Source organism: Chamaea fasciata, unplaced genomic scaffold (assembly GCF_029207755.1).
Source record: "Chamaea fasciata isolate MVZ Bird 193981 ecotype frontalis unplaced genomic scaffold, bChaFas1.0.hap1 SCAF_10, whole genome shotgun sequence".
NCBI classification, from domain to species: Eukaryota; Metazoa; Chordata; class Aves; order Passeriformes; family Sylviidae; genus Chamaea; species Chamaea fasciata.
The window spans coordinates 32,137,476-32,158,962 of NW_027094095.1; the positions used below are offsets into that span (position 1 = coordinate 32,137,476).

Here is a 21,487-nt window from a genome sequence, read left to right on the forward strand (position 1 = left end):
CGTCTCACTCCTGACACTGGAGATTCTTCAGAGAGAAGGGGAAGGGTGGGAAGAGGCTTGAGACGGGAAAATGAGAAGTGGAGCATTTAGAGCGGCCCCCCAAAGGACATCTCTGTGTTAATGGCATCTTGTCCCTTGTTATTGTAGGATCACAGAATTTTTTGGGCTGGGATGGACCCTAAATCCTCCCCAGTGCCACCCCTGCCCTGGCAGGGTCACCTCCCACTGCCCCAGTGACACCTCCCACTGTCCCAGGCTGCTCCAACCCCAATGTCCAGCCTGGCCTTGGGCACTGCCAGGGATCCAGGGGCAGCCACAGCTGCTCTGGGAATTCCAGTCCAGCCCCTCTCCATCCAGGAATTCCTTCCCAATATCCCACCCAAATCTCCACTTTTATCAGTTTAAACCCATTCCGTGTCCTGTCCCTCCAGCCCTTGTCCCCAGTCCCTGTGCAGCTCTCCTGGAGCCCCTTCAGGCCCTGCCAGGGGCTCGGAGCTCTCCCTGGAGCTTCTCCTCTCCAGGACTGAACAACCCCACTGAACAAATTCTGATGCTGAACAAATTTTGACTGCAAATACGGTAAAATCATGAATCCTTGGAGCCCTGGGGCCTGCACTAAGGTATTTGTTCCTTCACAGAACTGCTGGAATTGCTCAGGACCTCAGAGCAGGGAGGCTGCAGGGCAGCTCTCCCTCCTCAGGAAACCTGGAAATTCCACCCAATTTCCATTTGTCTCACTTCTTCAACGTTGACTGGACTTTTGTGACCATTTTTGTGGATTGTCCTCAGGGTGAGAGGAAATGATCATTTGGTGTGGATTCTCCCCAGGTCTTAAAGGAAATGATCGTTTGGTGTGGATGCTCCTCAGGGTGAGAGGAAATGATCATTTGGTATGGGTTGTCCTCAGGGTGAGAGGAAATGATCATTTGGTATGGGTTGTCCTCTGCTTGCAGATCCCCGAAAATGGAAATTTCAGGCTCAGAAAATGGAAATTTCAGGCTCACAGTGGAAAGCCGGGAGTGGAGCACCTCCAACACGGCAGAATGATGAGTTTGAGACGAGAGCAGCCCTGCTGCACTCCAGATAAAACATCCCCCGATTCCACCCCTGCGAATGAGATCACCTCGAACACTTCCTGCGCCTGGAGCCCGGCAGAGCAGGGAGAAACCACTCCGAGCTATTTCAGAGTGAGAGATCCCCCGCAGCTGCCGGGAGGGGACGAGCGTGGGAGGAACTGAATGAATGGAAAAAAGCCACAAATCCCGGGGAGAGCGCTGGGATCAGTCGCTGCTGGCACACGAACGGGAGTGGGCACAGCGAGGCCGAGGATGCTGCTCGTGGGACGGGGAGGGACCTTTGGGGTCACAGAACAAACCCCACGTGGCCGCCTCCCCCTCCAGAGCTGCTTCTCCAAAGCCTTTTCCTCCCCGTGCCGGGCAGGGTCGGGATGACAACGGCGGCTGGCACCGGCGAGTTAATTTTATAAAGGAAAACTGACACCCTGCTCTGGAGTGCCGGCAATTTAAAAGAGGAATGGATTGTCAGTTTTCTCCGGGAAGTGGTTGTTAGATGATTTTCAAGTCTCTTGCATATTTATTTTGTCCCACTTTAAATAAATTTGGGGAAGATTTATCTCGTTAGCTTCAAATGCAAGTCCCTCTTGGCCTGGCTGAGGAAACAAATTAGACTTTGCAAACATTGCGAAGACTAAATCAATACATTAATATTTAGGGGACATTAAGGGGGTTTATTAAACAGAAAAAAAGGGCCTAGAGTATTACTTTGGGAACATTATACATGTTTAAATAAAAAAAAAAACCCCGAGGTTGTGGTTCCTGAGTGAATCTATAAAAGGCGTTTCCAGGGATGACTGAATTATTTACAGCTCCCGTGTCGGGAGCAGGTTCCTGCAGGGGTGAGGCGGGGCTGGGAGGGGACAGGAGCCAGAGCCTCACACCGGGCTGGGCAGGGTGCAAACAGAGATAAACAAAGATAGGATGTCAGGTGGGTGATGGCAGCAGGGCTTTGTGCCCCTGATTCCCTGATCTGGGATCGCTGGGAGCGGGAGCTGGGCTGCTGTGGGTGGGGAAGGCGGAGAGGGCAAGGAGGGGCAGCAGGCTCTGGGGGGATCTGGGGAGCCAGAGATCGCAGCTGTGCCTCAAACCTGATCCAGCTGTGCCCCACACCTGATCCAGCTGTGCCCCCACAGATCCCAGCACAGCCCAAACCTGTGCCAGCTGTGCCCCCACAGATCCCAGCTGTGCCCAGACCTGATCCAGCTGTGCCAGAGGATCCAGGTGCTGTGCCAGCAGCAGCTCTACACTGGGGGACATGGGGACACAGAGCCCAGCCCTGTCCTTGGGGACACCACGGCCACAGGCCTGGCCCCAGGGTCACTGTCACCCTGTCCCAGTGATGATCTCATCATCCCACAGCCCAGCCTGGCCCCAGGGTCACTGTCACCCTGCCCCAGTGAATCCCACCATCCCAAACCCCAAACTGGCCCCAGTGTCACTATCACCCTGTCCCAGTGATGATCCCACTATCCCAAACCCCAAACTGGCCCCAGGGTCACTGTCACCCTGTCCCAGTGATGATCCCACCATCCCAAACCCCAAACTGGCCCCAGGGTCACTGTCACCCTGTCCCAGTGATGATCCCACTATCCCAAACCCCAAACTGGCCCCAGGGTCACTGTCACCCTGTCCCAGTGATGATCTCATCATCCCACAGCCCAGCCTGGCCCCAGGGTCACTGTCACCCTGCCCCAGTGAATCCCACCATCCCAAACCCCAAACTGGCCCCAGTGTCACTGTCACCCTGTCCCAGTGATGATCCCACTATCCCAAACCCCAAACTGGCCCCAGGGTCACTGTCACCCTGTCCCAGTGATGATCCCACCATCCCAAACCCCAAACTGGCCCCAGGGTCACTGTCACCCTGTCCCAGTGATGATCCCACTATCCCAAACCCCAAACTGGCCCCAGGGTCACTGTCACCCTGTCCCAGTGATGATCCCACCATCCCAAACCCCAAACTGGCCCCAGGGTCACTGTCACCCTGCCCCAGTGAATCCCACCATCCCAAACCCCAAACTGGCCCCAGTGTCACTGTCACCCTGTCCCAGTGATGATCCCACCATCCCAAACCCCAAACTGGCCCCAGGGTCACTGTCACCCTGTCCCAGTGATGATCCCACCATCCCAAACCCCAAACTGGCCCCAGGGTCACTGTCACCCTGTCCCAGTGATGATCCCACCATCCCAAACCCCAAACTGGCCCCAGGGTCACTGTCACCCTGTCCCAGTGATGATCCCACTATCCCAAAGCCCAAACTGGCCCCAGGGTCACTGTCACCCTGTCCCAGTGATGATCCCACCATCCCAAAGCCCAAACTGGCCCCAGGGTCACTGTCACCCTGTCCCAGTGATGATCCCACCATCCCAAAGCCCAAACTGGCCCCAGGGTCACTGTCACCCTGTCCCAGTGATGATCCCACCATCCCAAAGCCCAAACTGGCCCCAGGGTCACTGTCACCCTGTCCCAGTGATGATCCCATCATTCCAAAGCCCAAACTGGCCCCAGGGTCACTGTCACCCTGTCCCAGTGATGATCCCACCATCCCAAACCCCAAACTGGCCCCAGGGTCACTGTCACCCTGTCCCAGTGATGATCCCACCATCCCAAAGCCCAAGCTGGCCCCAGGGTCACTGTCACCCTGCCCCAGTGAATCCCACCATCCCAAATCCCAGCCTGGAGGAGGCAATTTGGACTGTGGTAGGATAAATGTCAGACCAGAAATGGCAGAAAGCAAAACCTTCTATAGGAAAATCAGGAGCAGCAGAGCGTGGCCAAAGGAAATTCGGGTTTTTACTTTGCAGTGACAAACATCTGATTTTTAAATCGCCTGCAGCTCGTGACTTTGCAGATCCAGCACCTGGCACCGGGGTAGATTGAGTTGATTACAAACTGCTGCCACCCAAACTTTCAATTAATTACTTCATAATTCTCCCTCGTTTTTAATAAGGTCACTGAAATGAAGCGAGCTGGATTATCTTCCTCTCCTCCATGTGGTTTTTCCTTCATGGATGTAAATGTGGGCTAAAGTTCTGTTTGCTTTCCTGTCCAATATCTCAGTTACTATTTCACTACACAAAGGAGTAACTGCAGTGAGTAGCACTGGCCAAGACTTGAGCTGCTGGTGTCCTGGAGGTGCTGGGCTGGCTCTGGCACAGGGGTTGGGGAGCCCAGAATTGAACCTGCAGCTCTGCCAGGGATTCCTGGTGGAATCCAGTGGCTGAAGCCCCCGGGCTGGGTGTCCCCTGAGTGGGGCAGGGGGAATTGATCCCACTCCCTGGGCCTGTCTGAGGGGGCATTAAGGCATCTGTAACCCATTAAAATGGGTTTTATTCTACAATAAATGTATTTGTTCCCTCCTGTGAGCACGTTCAGACCCCGCCAGCCCAAGCAGCAGAGAGGAGCGTGTTCCACACTCCTGGTTCTGTGAGTGTGGAAGGCTCACACACACTCCGGGGGAGAGGAAAAAGGCAGCTGGGTTTACACGGCCCTTTTTTTTTTGAAAAATATTGATGAAACCATAGCTGAACTCAGCAGAGAATTCTTCTGTGTTTCAATTTGGGAGATCGGAAAAAACCACGATTTCCTTTTTTAACTGATGGTTGCAGTCAGAAATTCCCCGCACAGCAGCGGGGAGCTGCACTGGCAGTCGTTTTCCTCCCTGGCGTCTGAAGTTACCTGGGAGCTGAAGGTGTGCCCTGAGCCTTCCCTCCTCTCCCCCGGGGCACAAACCCCCCGGCTCCCCCGCAGGGAGGGGTCTGTGCCCCGAAACAGCCCCCGGGGCCGGGGACTGGGAGGGGCTGAGACCCCGCTGCCCAGAGTTCCTTTTCTCCTGGGACCCCTCGGGTCTGATCCTTAATTCCCAGCTCCAAGGGAAGCCCAACACCCTGTGACAGAGAGACTTTGCTTTGCCCTCCCTCGTTTCTGCACAAAACGGGGGCTGCTCCTCATCTCCAGATTCCAAACTGGGGAAGATTTCCCAGGGAAACCTAAAGGTGCTCCCAGGAGAATTCCTTGTGTCACCCCAGGATTAACTCCTTTCGTCACCCCAGGAACCCCTGAGGCAACAGAGGAGGTTCCAGCCCCTCACACAGCCCCGGGGTTCAGGCTCCTGGGGCCAGGGGAGCACAGCTGGGTGTCAGGGAGCCCCTGCCCCCGGACAGGCACGGAGGGGCCGCTGGAACAGCCCCCCAGAGCCGCCCCGCGCCCACCCTGTCCCCACCCGGAGCCCTCAGGGCCACCTCCAGGTGACACCCCCAGGGATGGGGATCCGAGCCTCCCTGCGCACTGCCAATCCCTGCCCACCCTTTCCATGCGGAAATTCCTGCTGCTGCCCGCCCTGAGCCTCCCCTGGCCCAGCCTGGGGCTGTCCCCTCTCCTGCTGTCCCTGCACAGCCCCAAACCGAGCTCTGTCGGGTCCTGAATCCCCTCACAGAGGTCACAAAAACGCCTCAGTGACGTTCAAATCAAACAGACACACTGAGCTCCGAGCCCCAGCCCAGCATTCCTGCCGGATTCCAGAGGGGAAGGAGCTTTGGGTGGGGGCTCACCCCGTTATTCCCAAGGGATTTCCGTGTGCCACACGGATTAATGGGGATTGCCAGCTCAGTCCTTCCCCTTTGTATTCATTGCTTTATTACTCATAAAAATGCAAAAGAAAATGTTAATGATGATTGCACCAAAGCCTAATAAGTTAAAGCCTTAGGTTATACTTTGCATTTCTGAAGATATAAATGCAATTGCTCAATAATTATGCATATTTTTAACTATTGAGTTATTATTTCTCTGCATGCTCGTCGTTAGCCTAATTAATTTTAAGCTCCTGTTGATATATTTTATACATGCAATTAATTTCTGAGCCGCTTTTTTTTTAATTTTTTTTTCCCTAGCCCTTGCATGAGGGCATTAATTATTAGGAAGACAATCAAAACCAAGAATTGTTCACCCTGCAACAACACAATAAATATTAAACCCACGTGAAAAGTGACACCAGAGCTCTGCGGAGCAGGGAGTGGTCTGGGGGAAATACAGGGACATTGGGGAGGGAAGGAAGGAAGGAAGGAAGGAAGGGAAAGGAAAAGGAAAAGGAAAAGGAAAAGGAAAAGGAAAAGGAAAAGGAAAAGGAAAAGGAAAAGGAAAAGGAAAGATCTCTGAAGTTTCCCACCCACAGCCCAGGTTTCCCTGCCCTACCTTGCACAGTGAGGTGCACCTGCATGGTCCTGGGGGTGTGCTGGGTCTGCACGGAGCAGGTGTAGGGGCCGTCGTCGGTGACATCCACGTCCTGGATCTGCAGGTTGTACTCCCTCCTGTTGTCCATGGCGATGGACACGCGCGGATCCACCGACCACTTGTCACTGCCCGCGAAGATGATGCTGGAGCGGTTCAGCCAGGCCCCTTTGGAGGTTCCATCCTCCAGGTAACACCTGGGGAGAAGGAAACTGTCAGCAGGAGCTGCTAAATGCCGGGTTTAGACTGAGCACAGCTGGATTTATCAGAGCTGAACTCGCACCAGGAACGGTTTGTTAGCTCAGAGCCGTCCCAAACCCCAAAGCCCGGCTTACAGACACAGTGAGCACAGGCAGGTCTGTCTGCTCTGCTCCTCCCGCCCCCTTTTCCTCCTGGGACAGCAGGAGGAAAGCCTCAGTTATTCCTGGCTGGGCTGGCCCAGCCCTTTCTCCTCAACCTCAGCCCTGTGTGCTCCGTGGAAAATCCCTGCCCTGCTCCCGAGGCACCTTCTGCTGCTGAGCTCAGGAAACAGGAGACTTTCCCAGGAAAAGGCTACCCAGACATCAGGGAATCCAGTCAGAGGGTTCACAGAACCCCAGAATCCCCCGGTGGTTTGGGTGGGAAGGGACCTGACAGCCCATCCCAGTCCATTCCATCCCCGCCCAGGCCATCCTATCCCAGCCCGGTCCATCTCAGTCCATCCTATCTCATCCCAGTCCATCCTATCCCATCCCAGTCCAGCCCATCCCACCCAGAGTGTCCAGGAGGCAGCTCCTGTCTCTTGGGGCTGGAAATGAGGGATCCCGGGACGGGAGAAGAGGCAGCAGCAGCTTTATCCCGCAGCTGCTGGGAACCCCAGCCTGCCTGAGGGGCTGGAGGGTGTTTAAGCCCGGCTCAACCCCTCCGTGCCCCGGCTTCCCAAATCCAGCCCATGGAATGAGGGGCAGAGGAAAAATCCAAACGTGGACGGGCTCGGGGCTGGGAGCAGGGAACTGCAAACCCGGGAGCCGCTGGGATGCGGTGCTGTGGCACCGGGAAGTCTGCATTTCCTCCCGTTAATTAACCACTCCTCGAGAAATCTGCGGAATGAATTAGGCAAATTTCAGGCTCACCCCCGTGCCCACCTCGGAATTTAAGGCTTTGAGGGAATTTTAAAAGCTGAAGGAAGGTAATAAGGAGGATAATACAAAGTGCAGCAGACTAATGGGACGTTTTTATTTCATAAAGAGCTTTCTACATGAAGGAAATCCAGGGGAAGAAGGGAACGCAGTAGAGCTCATCCCTTTGATGCGACATTAAAATAGCACAGCCATAGAAACCGGAGGGAGAAAATGGGGATTTGGTGGCTGGAGCATCTGGCAGCATTGTTTAAGGGGAAAATGACATTCCATTCAGGAATAAGAAACTGGAAACATCAGGCTGAGACGGCTCAGAAACAAAGCCCGAGAATAACCATTCGTTTAATTAATGATCCCAACATTGAATGCGAAAGGGCTCCGAGAGGAGCTGCGAGGTGGGATAAAAAATCCCCGTTTCCAGCGCAGAGAATCGGGATGTCACCGGGAAGGAGCACTTTGAGGTTGGGATCCCTGCAGGAGGAGTTCTGCGGACTCTGGTCCCCTCCAGGGAAGGGAAGGAGCCTCTTTCAAAGTCCCGGGAACGTTTTGAACCTGATCCTAACGAGCAGCGGGGTGGGCGAGGCAGGGAAAGCTCCAATTCACGGAGGTTTTTCTGCCGCGAGTTTCTGTCCCGCTGCATCCCTGCGGCAGCTGGATCCAGCCCAGCCCGGCCCGAGGGAGCAGTCCCTGCCCTGGCTGGGCTGGGCTCGGGTGAGATTTGGGGTCCCTCCCAACCCAAACCGCTCTGGGACCCCAGCAATTACAAATCAGCGATTTTGCAGGTAGCCTGCAGCTCCGGTGAGAGTTTACCACGTCAGTAATTTCACTCTGCCACCGATTGTTCTCACTCACACATCCGAACCTCGGGAGGAAGCGTTAGCACAGAGAAATTCTTCATTCTCTCCTCACAGGAGAGAAAAGCACCCTCCTCCTCCTCCTCTCCCAGCACACAAACCCAACTCCACCGACTCCCTGCTCTCCGTGTGGTTTGCCAGAAAATCAACCAGCCTTCCTCGAGAAAGAGTTCACAGAATCCCTTTGGAGGTTGGAAAAGACCTCCAGGATCACAGGGTGGGCTGGGCTGGGCGTTGGGGTCCTTCCAAGGACCCCCAGACAAACCCCTTCAGCACCCAAATCTGCTTCAGCACCGAGAGGAATGAGGGATTTGTCTTTCCAGACAAACTCTGGGTCTGCTGGTGGATAAAACCAGCGCTGAGAGAAAAGAAACAACGGGGAGGATCCCACTGATGGATGGATGGAAAAGGAGATATTTGCCTTTACAAACGAACTGTGGGTTTGCTGAGAGATGAAACCGGATGTTGAAAGATGAAAGGAACAATGGGGAAAACCCATAAAGTCCATAAGAATTAAAAATTAAAAGGGGGGTTATACGTGAAAGGGGAGTTTTAGGTATTGGGTACTTTGGGAAGTCTGGAACTCTCAAGTGCCTCAGGCAGTGGGGAGAGAGAGAGGGAAATGGGGCCGGGAAATTGGGATAAAATTGGAGAAAGCCCAGGGGAAATGCCCCTTGGCCTCTCCCTTTATTCAAATAAAGTGAAAGGACTCCTCTGTCTCCTTCTGGACATAAACCTCTGGTGTTTGTGGATTCATTTTCCTAATGGCACCCAGAGCTCCTTCATCACCCAGAGCTCCTTCAGCCCCCAGAGCTCCTTCAGCACCCAAAACTCCTTCAGCACCCAAAACTCCTTCATGAACCAGAGTTCCTTCAGCACCCAGAGCCCCTTCAGCACCCAAAACTCCCTCAGCCCCAGAGTTCTCCCCTCTGCCCGGAGCCCAGCCCTGTGCCCGGGAACACTCTGGAGCAGCCGCGCAGTTTCCCTGGAACCCTCACCCGGAGCACTTCCCGGCCCCAGCAGCAGCCAATATTCTGTATTTTCCCAGCACCCACGTGGGACGTGATGGATCAAGCGCTGTATTTGCCCCGTGGGAGCGGCAATCGAGTGACTCATCCCAGGAATGTTTTCCAGGCTAACAGATTTAATCCCTCTCTGTTTGCAAATCACTTCTCAGCCAGCAGTGATTGCCCGGAGCTCTCCTGCAGGACGCTCTGAGCACCTTCCCTCTCTCTCCCAGGGAGACTCTATCCCTGGATTTTGGCGGGGCAACAGAAATAAGGAAAATCCAGGATTTTTTACTGTTTAAAGGAAGGCTCGGCCTTTCCCCCCGTACCTTTGTAATTCCCTAAAGGAGAGCAGCCTCTCCACGTGTGGTTTGTGCTCCTCCAGCCCCAGCAGAGCCCGAGGAGCTTTCGCAAAAACAACAAACCCTTCCCACCCTTCCTAAAAACCCTAAAACCCTTTCCCAGGGCGTTCTCCGGGAAATCATTCACTGAAAGGATGACCGAAAGTAAAAATTGCGAACATCAGTGGCCTTCCCTCTCTTTTCCCCTTCCCCGTTCCATCCTTTCCCTAAACTCAGTTTGTAACAAACTCCCTGCACATCGCAGCAACGCTTCCTGCAATGGAATTTTTAAAAGCCACGCACAGAACCAATTATCTTCAGCAATTAATAATAACAACTGCAGCACAACTAAAGTCAGCACGACAGTCGTTAAATAAAAGCGACTTTTGCCCTCTTTGCCTTCCCATGGCTTGGGAAAGTATTGATGAAACCATCGCTGAACTCAGCAGAGAATTCTTCCCTATTTAAATGTGGGGGATTGGGAAAAAAAAAAAAAAGCACAATTTCTTTTTTTAACTGATGATTGTAATCAGAAATTCCCCACACAACAAGCATTAAAAAAAAATAGATTTTAATGTTAACTGTCATACACGGCTGAGGGCACTTTATTATTTCCCCAATCATTATTAATGGGGATGATCTTCTGTAATTTGTAAGTACAGGAAAATATAGTCTCACCCAGCTTCCCTCAAGTTTTTAATCCTCTTTTTTTTTTTTTTTTAATGCCTCCCACTTTCCCGGCTCTCCAGTCTATTGTTCCACCGTAATTAAAACAGAGACCCATTAATCTTTGTAAAAAAACAGCTCTTCCAGTCGCTTAATTAAAACTGCACAGGGGCTCTGCTCCAGGAGCCTCCACGGATCCCACCTGAAGGACACGGCCTGGGATGCACCCAGCCCTCCCCTGCTCCACAAATCCCAGAAATTCGGGATATTCTGTGTCCAAAGGGAGGCCTGGAATGCACCCAGCCCTCCCCTGCTCCATGAATCCCAGAAATTTCTGATATTCCATGTCCAAAGGGCACGGCGTGGGATGCACCCATCCCTCCCCTGCTCCATGAATCCCAGAAATTTGGGATATTCTGTGTCCAAAGGGCCTGGGGCCCCTCCGTGGGGACCTGGTGCACTGCTGGATCTATAATCCCATCTGGCCTGAGACACTCCAGGAGATCCGTCTGCAGACACCCAGGGACAGATCCCTAAATCTGGAGCCCCGAACAGAGATCCAGGCCAGTGTTAGGAACTAACAGCACAAGTGTTTGTTCCCCTGCAAGGCCTGAAGGGTCGTTTTCCCTGCAGGTGACACCACACCACCCTTAACCTGTGCGGGCGCCACCCTCAGCACCTGCCGGCCCCTCCAGACCAGGAGAAAACACATTTTCCCAGGAGTTCCCACATGCACAGGGGTTACCCATTCCCAGGGGTTTCCCATTCCTAGGATTTCTCCCATTCCCAGGGATTTTCCCACATTCCCAGGGTTTCCCCATCCCCAGGATTTCCCACATTCCCAGGGTTTCCCCATTCCCAGGGTTTCCTGGCACACCCTGGTGGGTGTTTCCCTCCTGCCCCCACTGGGAAAGGGATTTTTCCCCCCACGGCGAGGATGCAGCAGCTGCTGCTGCCACAACCACGATAAACCCATCTCTTGGTTTTAATGACACAGAAACATTTTCCCCTTTTCACAGATGTATTTTCATCCTAAAACGGGCAAAATGCTGCGGCGCAAAGCTCCTAATTCTTGGACATTAATCAATTCCTTCATGGGAGTTGTTTTGTTTTCTCTTTGAAGGCTCAGAACTAATTTCCCACAGCACTGCTGGAGTGAGAGCCGCGGTTTCGCCTTCAGAGAGGAACTCCCAAATTCAGCACTTTATCCAAAATATTGAAAAGGGTCTGGCTGCCGCGTTTGGGGTTTATTAATTCCCGGAGAATTTGTGACGGAGAAACACTGGCTCCCAGAAATGACAAAGAAGACATTCCCCATGCAGAAAACAAGGGCACAATTCATCGCAGGGCTTTGCCTTTTTGGTTCTGCACTTTTCCTAAGGGAAAGGGGTCTTGGAAAACTTGGGAGCCCACTGTGTTTATTTTATAGGACTTCCATAGCCAGAGGTTTTCTCTGACTCTTTTGTTCCCTCCACACAACACTGAAACACAAATTAAAGGAATAAAAAGAACCATGAGCTCTGGGACCAGGGCAAGGCAAAGGTCTGGAGAGTGAGAAATCATTTCCTGCTACTTCCCAGATCTCCGATAGCCCAGCGTGTCACTGCGGGGGTTTGAGCATCCAGAAACACCCAGCTGGATAAGGACAGTCGTTAAGGGCCTTCACTGCAGATTTGGAGCGCTTACGTGGTGTTACATTTTTAATTCTGAAAGGAAACGTGGGTTTCCTCCCCAGCCAGGGGCTCTGAGCAAACCCCAGGGCCCTGCTGGGGTGGTTTGGGTTGGACAGGGACAGGGACAGCAAAGCTGAGGCACAAACAGTGAAGTGTCACCTCCTGGGACACCTCCCGGGATGGGGATCCAAACCCCCCTGAGCAGTTCCAATCCCTGCCCACCCTTTCCATGGGGAAATTCCTGCTGCTGCCCACCCTGAGCCTCCCCTGGGCCAGCCAGAGGCCGTTCCCTGTCCTCCTGTCCCTGTTCCCTGGGAGCAGATCCCAAATCCCCCCCGGCTGTCCCCTCCTGGCAGGGAGTTGTGCAGAGCCACCAGGTCCCCCCTGAGCCTCCTTTTCTCCAGGCTGAGTCCCTTCCCCAGCTCCCTCAGCCTCTCCTGGGGCTCCAGACCCTTTCCCAGCTCCCTCAGCCTCTCCCGGGGCTCCAGACCCTTCCCCAGCCCCCTCAGCCTCTCCCGGGGCTCCAGCCCCTTTCCCTGCCCTGGACACGCTCCAGCCCCTCGGGGTCAGTTCTGTCCTGAGGGGCCCAGAGCTGCACACAGGATTTCACGTGGGGTCTCAGCCCTGGGGGGAGCAGAGGCAGGAAGAGCTGCAGGCAGAGCTGTGGCTGCTCCTGCTCCTCAGATCCATTCCCCTCTTCTTTTCCGGGCTGCTGCTGCCCAGGCTCCAGGGATTTCTCAATATTCCTGTTCTTCCCCCTGTTCTCCCCGAAAAGGCTTTTATCGCTATCAAAGCTGAATGACAAAAGGACCTTTCCAGGAGCAGACAGGTTGGGTTTCACCATCCCCTCATCATCATAATAATAACTGCAGCGTGAGTGGAGAGGACAGACAGGAGGGAGATAATTGTGTGCTGGGCCACGTCCTTTATCAGCTCAGCCTTGACCTGGGGCCCGTCCCCGAGCAGGTGATGCCCGCCCTGCCCCACGGCCCCTCCAGGCTGCTTTAAATAAAATAATGGAGTTAATGGCAGGAGCAAAACTACCTGGAGAGGTGTAATCCATCACGGCGTGTTCACGCCATTATCTTGAAAACATCCAGTGTAGTAATCACTTGAAGGAGTGATAACACATAATTGTGTGTTCTCTGAAATTAGAGGTGAATGGGAGTTGCAGCTAATGAGAGGCAAATAGCAGCTCAGGAGCTGCAGTGATTACGGCAGATGTGGTGATGAATGCATTTATTATTGGGCCATTGCGAAGCTTTTTATAGCAGAGACAGCACGTTTATAAATAAATCAGCGGCCCCACACGTCTGACCAAGCAGCTTCGGGTGCAGGAAGGCTCCAGAGCTGGCAGAAAACAAAGCAAAGGAGTCCAAACCCCACCCAAACACTTCCATCCCCCGCGCGGCTTCGTCACCGCTCACAAAGGATGTGCTGCTGGGGCTCAGGGAGCCAAAAGAAAAGGTTCTGCAGCTGTGAGAGGAGCTTGGTGTTTTACAAAGCCCTGCAGCAGTTCCTTCCCCCCGGCAGTGCGAGCTCTGGGAGCACTGCTGACTCTCCAGAGGATGAAAAGCCGCCAGGAGGAGGAGCAGGAGCAGCTCCTGTACCCTGAAGGTTCTGCCATCACCTCAGCTCCAGCTCCAGGATGATCCATGGAAACAGGAGCAGCTCCTGTCCCCCCAGGGCTCTGCCATCCCCTCAGCCCCAGCTCCAGGATGATCCATGGAAACAGGAGCAGCTCCTGTCCCCCCAGGGCTCTGCCATCACCTCAGCTCCAGCTCCAGGATGATCCATGGAAACAGGAGCAGCTCCTGTCCCCAGGGCTCTGCCATCCCCTCAGCCCCAGCTCCAGGATGATCCATGGAAACAGGAGCAGCTCCTGTCCTCCAGGGCTCTGCCATCCCCTCAGAGCAGCCCCAGCTCCAGGATGATCCATGGAAACAGGAGCAGCTCCTGTCCTCCAGGGCTCTGCCATCCCCTCAGAGCAGCCCCAGCTCCAGGATGATCCATGGAAACAGGAGCAGCTCCGGTCCCCCCAGGGCTCTGCCATCCCCTTGGAGCAGCCCCAGCTCCAGGATGATCCATGGAAACAGGAGCAGCTCCGGTCCCCCCAGGGCTCTGCCATCCCCTCGGAGCAGCCCCAGCTCCAGGATGATCCATGGAAACAGGAGCAGCTCCGGTCCCCCCAGGGCTCTGCCATCCCCTCGGAGCAGCCCCAGCTCCAGGATGACCCCATGGCCCACAGATCATCCATGGCAGAGCTCTGCTCCCTCCAGGCAGAGCAGGCTCCCACAAGTGTCCCCCCAGCAGGTGACAGATAGCAATCCCTGTCACGCCGTGCTGCTGGCACACACAGAGCGCTGCCGGCCCTTCCTGCCGTCCCATTGCTGTCAGAATATTCCAGGAGCGATCTGCAACCCCCGGAGAAATGAAAACATTTCAAACCACCCAAGGCTCCCGTGAAATGGAACTGCCTGCCCAAACTCCTGAGTGAAGGACTCCATTTGTCTCCCTCCTGCCAGGCTGAGCCATGATTTCATCTGGGCTCAGCTCCCGGAACATTTACTCTGTTGATGTACCACTGGTTGGAATATTAGTGATAAATAATAAAAGAAGGCAAATTTAATTGTGCCGCAGCCTTTCACCACGATGAATCTTTCAGGAGAATCACAACGATCTCTTGATTTACAAGAGCAGGAACTGGTTGTGGATGGATGATGTAAATACAGGGACTTGGCACAGATGGCTGGGGCTGTGTTTGCCAGCAACAGTCAGATTTTTGGATGAACCTCCCAGCTGCCTGCTCCAGACTAATGCATTATTAATAACGTGATTGAACAGCTCCTGGGGACAGGTCCTGGAGGGAAGGAGCCCCCCTGGAGCAGCCTGGCAGGGCAGCAGTGGGGAGGGAGATGGGGATGGATGGGGAAGGGTCACAGGGATGGGTGGGGAGGGGTCCCAGGGCACTCAGAGGAAGGAGGAACAACCTTCCCAAGCAACATTCCACTGACAACCCAAACAAACACCCCGAGGAACATTCCTGGACTACCCAAAGAAACTTCAGCCATTGCCTTTCTAAAGGAACAGTCCTGACTGACCACCCAAACCAACACTGAGACTGAGACACTGACCACTCAGTCACTGACCACCCAAACCAACACTGGGACTGAGACACTGACCACTCAGTCACTGACCACCCAAACCAACACCGAGACTGAGACACTGACCACTCAAACAGTCACTGACCACCCAAACCAACACTGGGACTGAGACACTGACCACTCAGTCACTGACCACCCAAACCAACACTGAGACTGAGACACTGACCACTCAGTCACTGACCACCCAAACCAACACTGAGACTGAGACACTGACCACTCAGTCACTGACCACCCAAACCAACACTGAGACTGAGACACTGACCACTCAGTCACTGACCACCCAAACCAACACTGGGACTGAGACACTGACCACTCAGTCACTGACCACCCAAACCAACACTGGGACTGAGACACTGACCACTCAGTCACTGACCACCCAAACCGACACTGAGACTGAGACACTGACCACCCAAACCGACACTGAGACTGAGACACTGACCACTCAGTCACTGACCACCCAAACCGACACTGAGACTGAGACACTGACCACTCAAACAGTCACTGACCACCCAAACCAACACTGAGACTGAGACACTGACCACTCAGTCACTGACCAGCCAAACCAACACTGAGACTGAGACACTGACCACTCAGTCACTGACCACCCAAACCAACACTGAGACTGAGACACTGACCACTCAAACAGTCACTGACCACCCAAACCAACACTGAGACTGAGACACTGACCACCCAAACCGACACTGAGACTGAGACACTGACCACTCAGTCACTGACCACCCAAACCGACACTGAGACTGAGACACTGACCACCCAAACCGACACTGAGACTGAGACACTGACCACTCAAACAGTCACTGACCACCCAAACCGAGAGTTAAACACTGACCACTCAAACAGTCACTGACCACCCAAACCAACACTGAGACTGAGACACTGTCCACTCAGTCACTGACCACCCAAACCGAGAGTTAAACACTCACCACTCAGTCACTGACCACCCAAACCAACACTGAGAGTTAAACACTGACCACTGAAACAAACACTGACCACCCAAACCAACACTGGGAACCTGAACATTGAGCTCCTAAACAAACACTGAGCATTTAAAAAGTCCTTGAGCACCTAAGCAAACACTGAGCACTTAAACAGTCATTGAACACCCAAAGTAGAGCGCCTAAAACAAACACTGTCACACAAACATTGAGCACTTAAACAATCATTGGTCGCCCAAACAACTACTGAACGCCCAAACTAACACTGAGCACTTAAACAATTATTGAACACCTAAACAACCATTGAACGCCCAAAACCAAACATTGAGCACTTTCACACTGAGCACCCGAACAAACACTGAGCACCCAAACAATCATTGAACACCCAGTGAGCACCTAAACACTGAGCACTTAAATATTGAGCACTTAAATATTGAGCACTTAAACATTAAGTACTTAACAAATCATTGGCCACTTCAACAATCATCGGACACCCAAACAAACCTTGAGCACCTAAACAATCATTGAGCACCCAAACAAACACTGAGCACCCAAACATTCAGCACTTAAACACGGAACACTTAAACAAACATTGAGAACTTCAATACTGAGCACTTAAAAAAATCCTTGAGCGCCTAAACAATCATTGAGCACCTAAACTTTCAGCACTTAAACATTGAGCACCTAAACATTGGATACATAAACACTGAGCACCTAAACAATCATTGAGCACCTAAAAACAATCATTGAGCACCAAAAAAACACTGAGCACCTACACGAGCACTCAGCACCTGAACAATCACGGATTGCCCAACAATCCCTCACGGACTACCTAAACTTCCTCCCCCTGTCTGTAACTATTTTTACCATTCCTGGGAAAGCCCCTGGTGCCCCTGGAGTCCCTTCCCAGCTGATCCCTGCTCCTGCTCTCAGGCACTGACAATATTTACACGACCCCATGCACTAAGGGGCTGCTCTGGAGCCATTTGCTTTAGCACTTCACCCATAAACAGCTTTTTAGTAGCAACAACCAGTGGGAATTCTCTTTTCCCTTTATGCTTTCCCTATGAAGAGAACATGCCCAGTCTCCTTTTTCGTGTTCAAAATGAGCTGGCTGTTCATTTTACTTGTAGAAGATTGATTCACATCTTTATGGGTGTAATGATTTCCCATCAGAACTGACCTCTATTAACTGTATCAGTTATTGATTATTGATAATCTCTCTGTGAGGTGTGGGAGGATGCTGAGCGTGTCAACAGGTGGGAGCAATGCACTGAAATCACACTGGGAAACACACAAACACGCATGAAAAAGCGTATTTATGTTAAATGGCTGCAAAGTTTGTATTATTTTGGATTAAATCGTGGAAGAGTTTGGGTTGGAAAGGACCTTAAAGCTCATCCCATCCCCATGGCAGGGACGCCTCCCCCTGTCCCAGGCTGCTCCAGCCCCAATGTCCAGCCTGGCCTGGGACATTCCAGGGATCCAGGGGCAGCCACAGCTGCTCTGGGAATTCTTGTGCCAGTAATGAGGTTTAATTAGGCAGGTCTGACAAATAAATGATTGTTGGCCAGAGAATAGAGGAGTAGACGTTTCTTTCATTAACAATCCCTAAAGAGGCATTTATAAACCCCCTGGGCATTTTTCCCAGCCAGGTGAGCATTTGCAGTCCCTGACTTTGGGATTGCACTGAAAAAACCCCACAGTAATTATGGGATGGCTGCTGGATAACTGCCCCTCCTGTTCTCCCCCTCACTCCAGCCCAGGGTGATCCCACACCCCACACTGTGCCACAGCTCTCGAAACCCCAGTCTCTGTGGGGCTGCGGGGATAAAACCACTGTGTGCCCGACCTCCCTCGCTGTAAAATCACTGCACACCAACATGGGGGACCCTCAGCCTGCCCAGAATTTTCCACTGCAAGAAAACAGAAAAACAACTTTTAAGCTTGAACCGTAACACACTAACCCGACGTGATTGGGTAGAACCGACCACAATATGGTGATGGCGGCAGTTGTGATAGGCTGGAGGTAAATGTAAAGGTGTTGCGTGTGATGCTGATTGGGTTTTGTGCATGGGGATGCTCGGCAAAGAAAACTAATTAATGCGTTGTGACCAGAGCTAAAGTGGCTTCAGGCTCGCCTAAGCTGTAGCTCTGTCACCCACGCCCCAGGGTGCGGTAACACCTTTGACACCATAAACAGCATTTGTTGGTTGCCCCAACATCCTTCGTGGACACATCTTCTACACCAGGGCTCAGAGCCACGGCCCCAGCAGCAGGGAGTGCTCAGCCCTGCGCAGCACAAAATGTGCCTGCAAGGAATTCCTCCGGCTCCCCGAGGGAGGAGAAACCAAACCTCGAACCCCACCGTGCTTTGGGCAGAAATAATCGAACCCACAGGGTGGAGCCTTGCCGGGACATTTGCCAGGAGTGATTTCATCGAAACCAGCCCCGTTCCCGGGATTGCTGATCCGCCTTTCCCGAGGGTGATTTCATTGAAACCAGCCCCATTCCCGGGATTGCTGATCCGCCTTTCCCAGGATTGATTTCATTGAAACCAGCCCCATTCCCGGGATTGCTGATCCGCCTTTCCCGGGATTGATTTCATTGAAACCAGCCCCATTCCCGGGATTGCTGATCCGCCTTTCCCGAGGGTGATTTCATTGAAACCAGCCCCATTCTCGGGATTGCTGATCCGCCTTTCCCGAGGGTGATTTCATTGAAACCAGCCCCATTCCCGGGATTGCTGATCCGCCTTTCCCGAGGGTGATTTCATTGAAACCAGCCCCATTCCCGGGATTGCTGATCCGCCTTTCCCGAGGGTGATTTCATTGAAACCAGCCCCATTCCCGGGATTGCTGATCCACCTTTCCCGCATTCCCGGGATTGCTAATCCACCTCTCCCTCCCATACAAATGCTCCAAATGCTCCTGCCAGGAGCTTAGCGCCGTTCCAGCTGCTCCCTGCCCTCTTTGAGCTGATTTTAGATCCTTTTCGGTGCTGGGTTCATTGAGGAGCAGCCCGGGGGGGGGACAGGGATGCTCTGGGATGGAGACATCCAGGAATGGTGTCCCTGGACACAGGTTCATGGCACAGGCACAGCGTTGTCCCCACGTCACGGCCCTGGCTCAGCCCAAGGTTTGGTATTGTTCTGAACAGGGACAAGGATTTTACCCTGTTATGAGCAATTATCACAGAATCCTGGAATGGCCTGGGTTGGGAGCGACCTCAGGGCTCACCCAGTGGCACCCCTGCCACGGCAGGGACACCTCCCCCTGTCCCAGGCTGCTCCAAGCCCAATGTCCAGCCTGGCCTTGGGCACTCCAGGGATCCAGGGGCAGCCACAGCTGCTCAGGGCACCCTGTGCCAGTCCTGATATTTCACTTTTGTGCAAGAATAAGTGTCAAAGACCCTCCTCTAACCACTGCAAAAGACAAACTTCAGGGTGACCTAACTGTGCCCTTCCAGGACCTGGAGGAGCTGCAGGAAAGGTGGGAGGAGGCCGTTCCCAGGGGACAGGAGGGAATGGATCCCAGTGCCAGAGGGCACAGCTGGATGGGATTTGGGACAGGAATTGTTCCCTGGGAGGGTGGGGATGTGCTGGGATGGAATCCCCAGAGCAGCTGTGGCTGCCCCTGGATCCCTGGCAGTGCCCCAGGCCAGGCTGGACATTGGGCTTGGAGCAGCCTGGGACAGTGGGAGGTGTCCCTGGGACAGTGGAGGTGTCCCTGGGACAGGGGAAGGTGTCCCTGCCAGGGCAGGAGTGGCACTGGACGGGATTTAAGGTCCCTCCCAGCCCAAACCAGTCTGGGATCCTGTGAAAATGGCACAAAATCAACTCAGGAGCTCAAAGCCTGAGAATTCCCTCACAAATATCCCCTGCCTTTTTTTTTTTTTTTTTTTTTAAATTTATTTCCCCATGTAGCCTTGTCTTAATTGTGCTCGCATTTCCTGTCCAGAAATTTAATTTCGTGTCGTTCTTCAGTCGTGTGTCAACACGTCTCAAATTCCTGTAATATTTGTTCTCCTGCTCTGGATAACCTTGTCAATCTTAATTAGAGCTGAGGGGAGGCAAACAGAATTGGCTGCGTGGCTCCAGATGAGATTCCCATTGTTCAATATGCTGCTGGAACATATTCCAGCCTCCTAATGCTCCCAAGCATTTGAAGTGCTGCTGCCCACTGTGCAGACATTCATCGGAGCTCTCAGCCTCATTCATTTATTTTGATTGCATCCTACAAAACATAAAGGAACACATCTCTGAGATCCTGGCTGCCCTTGACAAATAATTAAAATTGCAATTCTCCGAATTCTCAGGGAGTGCCAGCACATCCCAAACTTTCCTCTGAGAAAAAAAAAAAAAAAACCAACCAAAAAAACCACTTGAAGAATGTCAGAGGATGGACAGAGAGGAGAAAATACAGAGGAATCAGACGAGCCATTTTCCAACCTCTGCAGTATTTTATAGTGCTCAACCATTGTCTGTGTTTTCCTTTCATTTAAAGGACATTCAGAACTCATAATTAAGATTCAAATTCTGTGCTCCGGGAGTGCCACACTAAGAATCCTCACCCTAATCCTCATCAAGCTTTGATAAACTTGGTCAATCCCACATCCCTTCACCCCTGTGCTGCCCGTCCCATCCCTCCCTGTCCTTCCCTGGAGGTTCCTGCAGCTCTCCAGGCTCCATTCCCCTCTGGAAGCCCAGCTAACCACCTAAAAAAATCCAATTTTTCACCACCAAACCCTTTCTCCTCGCCAGCAGCCTGCCACAGCCCCTCGGGGAGGGGGATCAGTGGGATTGGCACATCCAAGGTGTGGATGGGAGGGAAAAATCCCGGTTTGGAGTCTCCCGAGGGAACAGGGGCACACCCCGGTGAGCGTTCAGCGGGGTTGGGAAGTGCTTTGAATCTGCAGCGAGGGTTTTACAGCTGCAAACTAACTCTGCAGAGATTAATGGAGGGAATTAGGGAAGTACCAATTAGGGAAATAGAGGTCCTCCCGTGACAGGGTCCGGCCACCAGGTGCTGGCAGGGCTGGGAAAGGCCAAGGCTGAGGAAGTTTCTGTGGCTTTAAAGGCTTTGAGGGCTCGGTTCTTCGGGGGAATGGTTCTGCACAAATCGTATTTGCGTAGTGCGGCCGGAGCGCTTTCATCTCGTTTTCGCCAGGTACCTCGGGGGAGCAGGGAGCTCCTGTCCCTTGGGAAAAGATATTGGTATTTCAGAAAAATTAAGGAAAAAAAACTGTCTTAGTTCAAGCTTCCCCAAGGCAGCTTCGAGTGGAGGAATCCGGGCTCATTTGGCAAATGACGAAGGTTGAATTTCACTTACAGACCTTGTGGTGCTGGTGATTCTGGAGGATTTGCTCACAGGCCGGGCTCTCCCTAGCCCCTCAAACCCCAGCACATG

General features: G+C 53.0%; 1 protein-coding gene across 2 annotated transcripts in view; it reads right to left on the bottom strand.

Moving 5' to 3' along the window:
• NEGR1 (neuronal growth regulator 1) overlaps positions 1–21,487 on the bottom strand; it is a 185,336-nt gene that overhangs the window by 97,189 nt on the left and 66,660 nt on the right. For both annotated transcript variants that reach the window (XM_066193034.1, XM_066193033.1), the window contains exon 2: positions 6,268–6,500. In XM_066193034.1, coding sequence (XP_066049131.1) covers positions 6,268–6,500 — 233 coding nt within the window. The remainder of the gene's footprint in view (positions 1–6,267; positions 6,501–21,487) is intronic.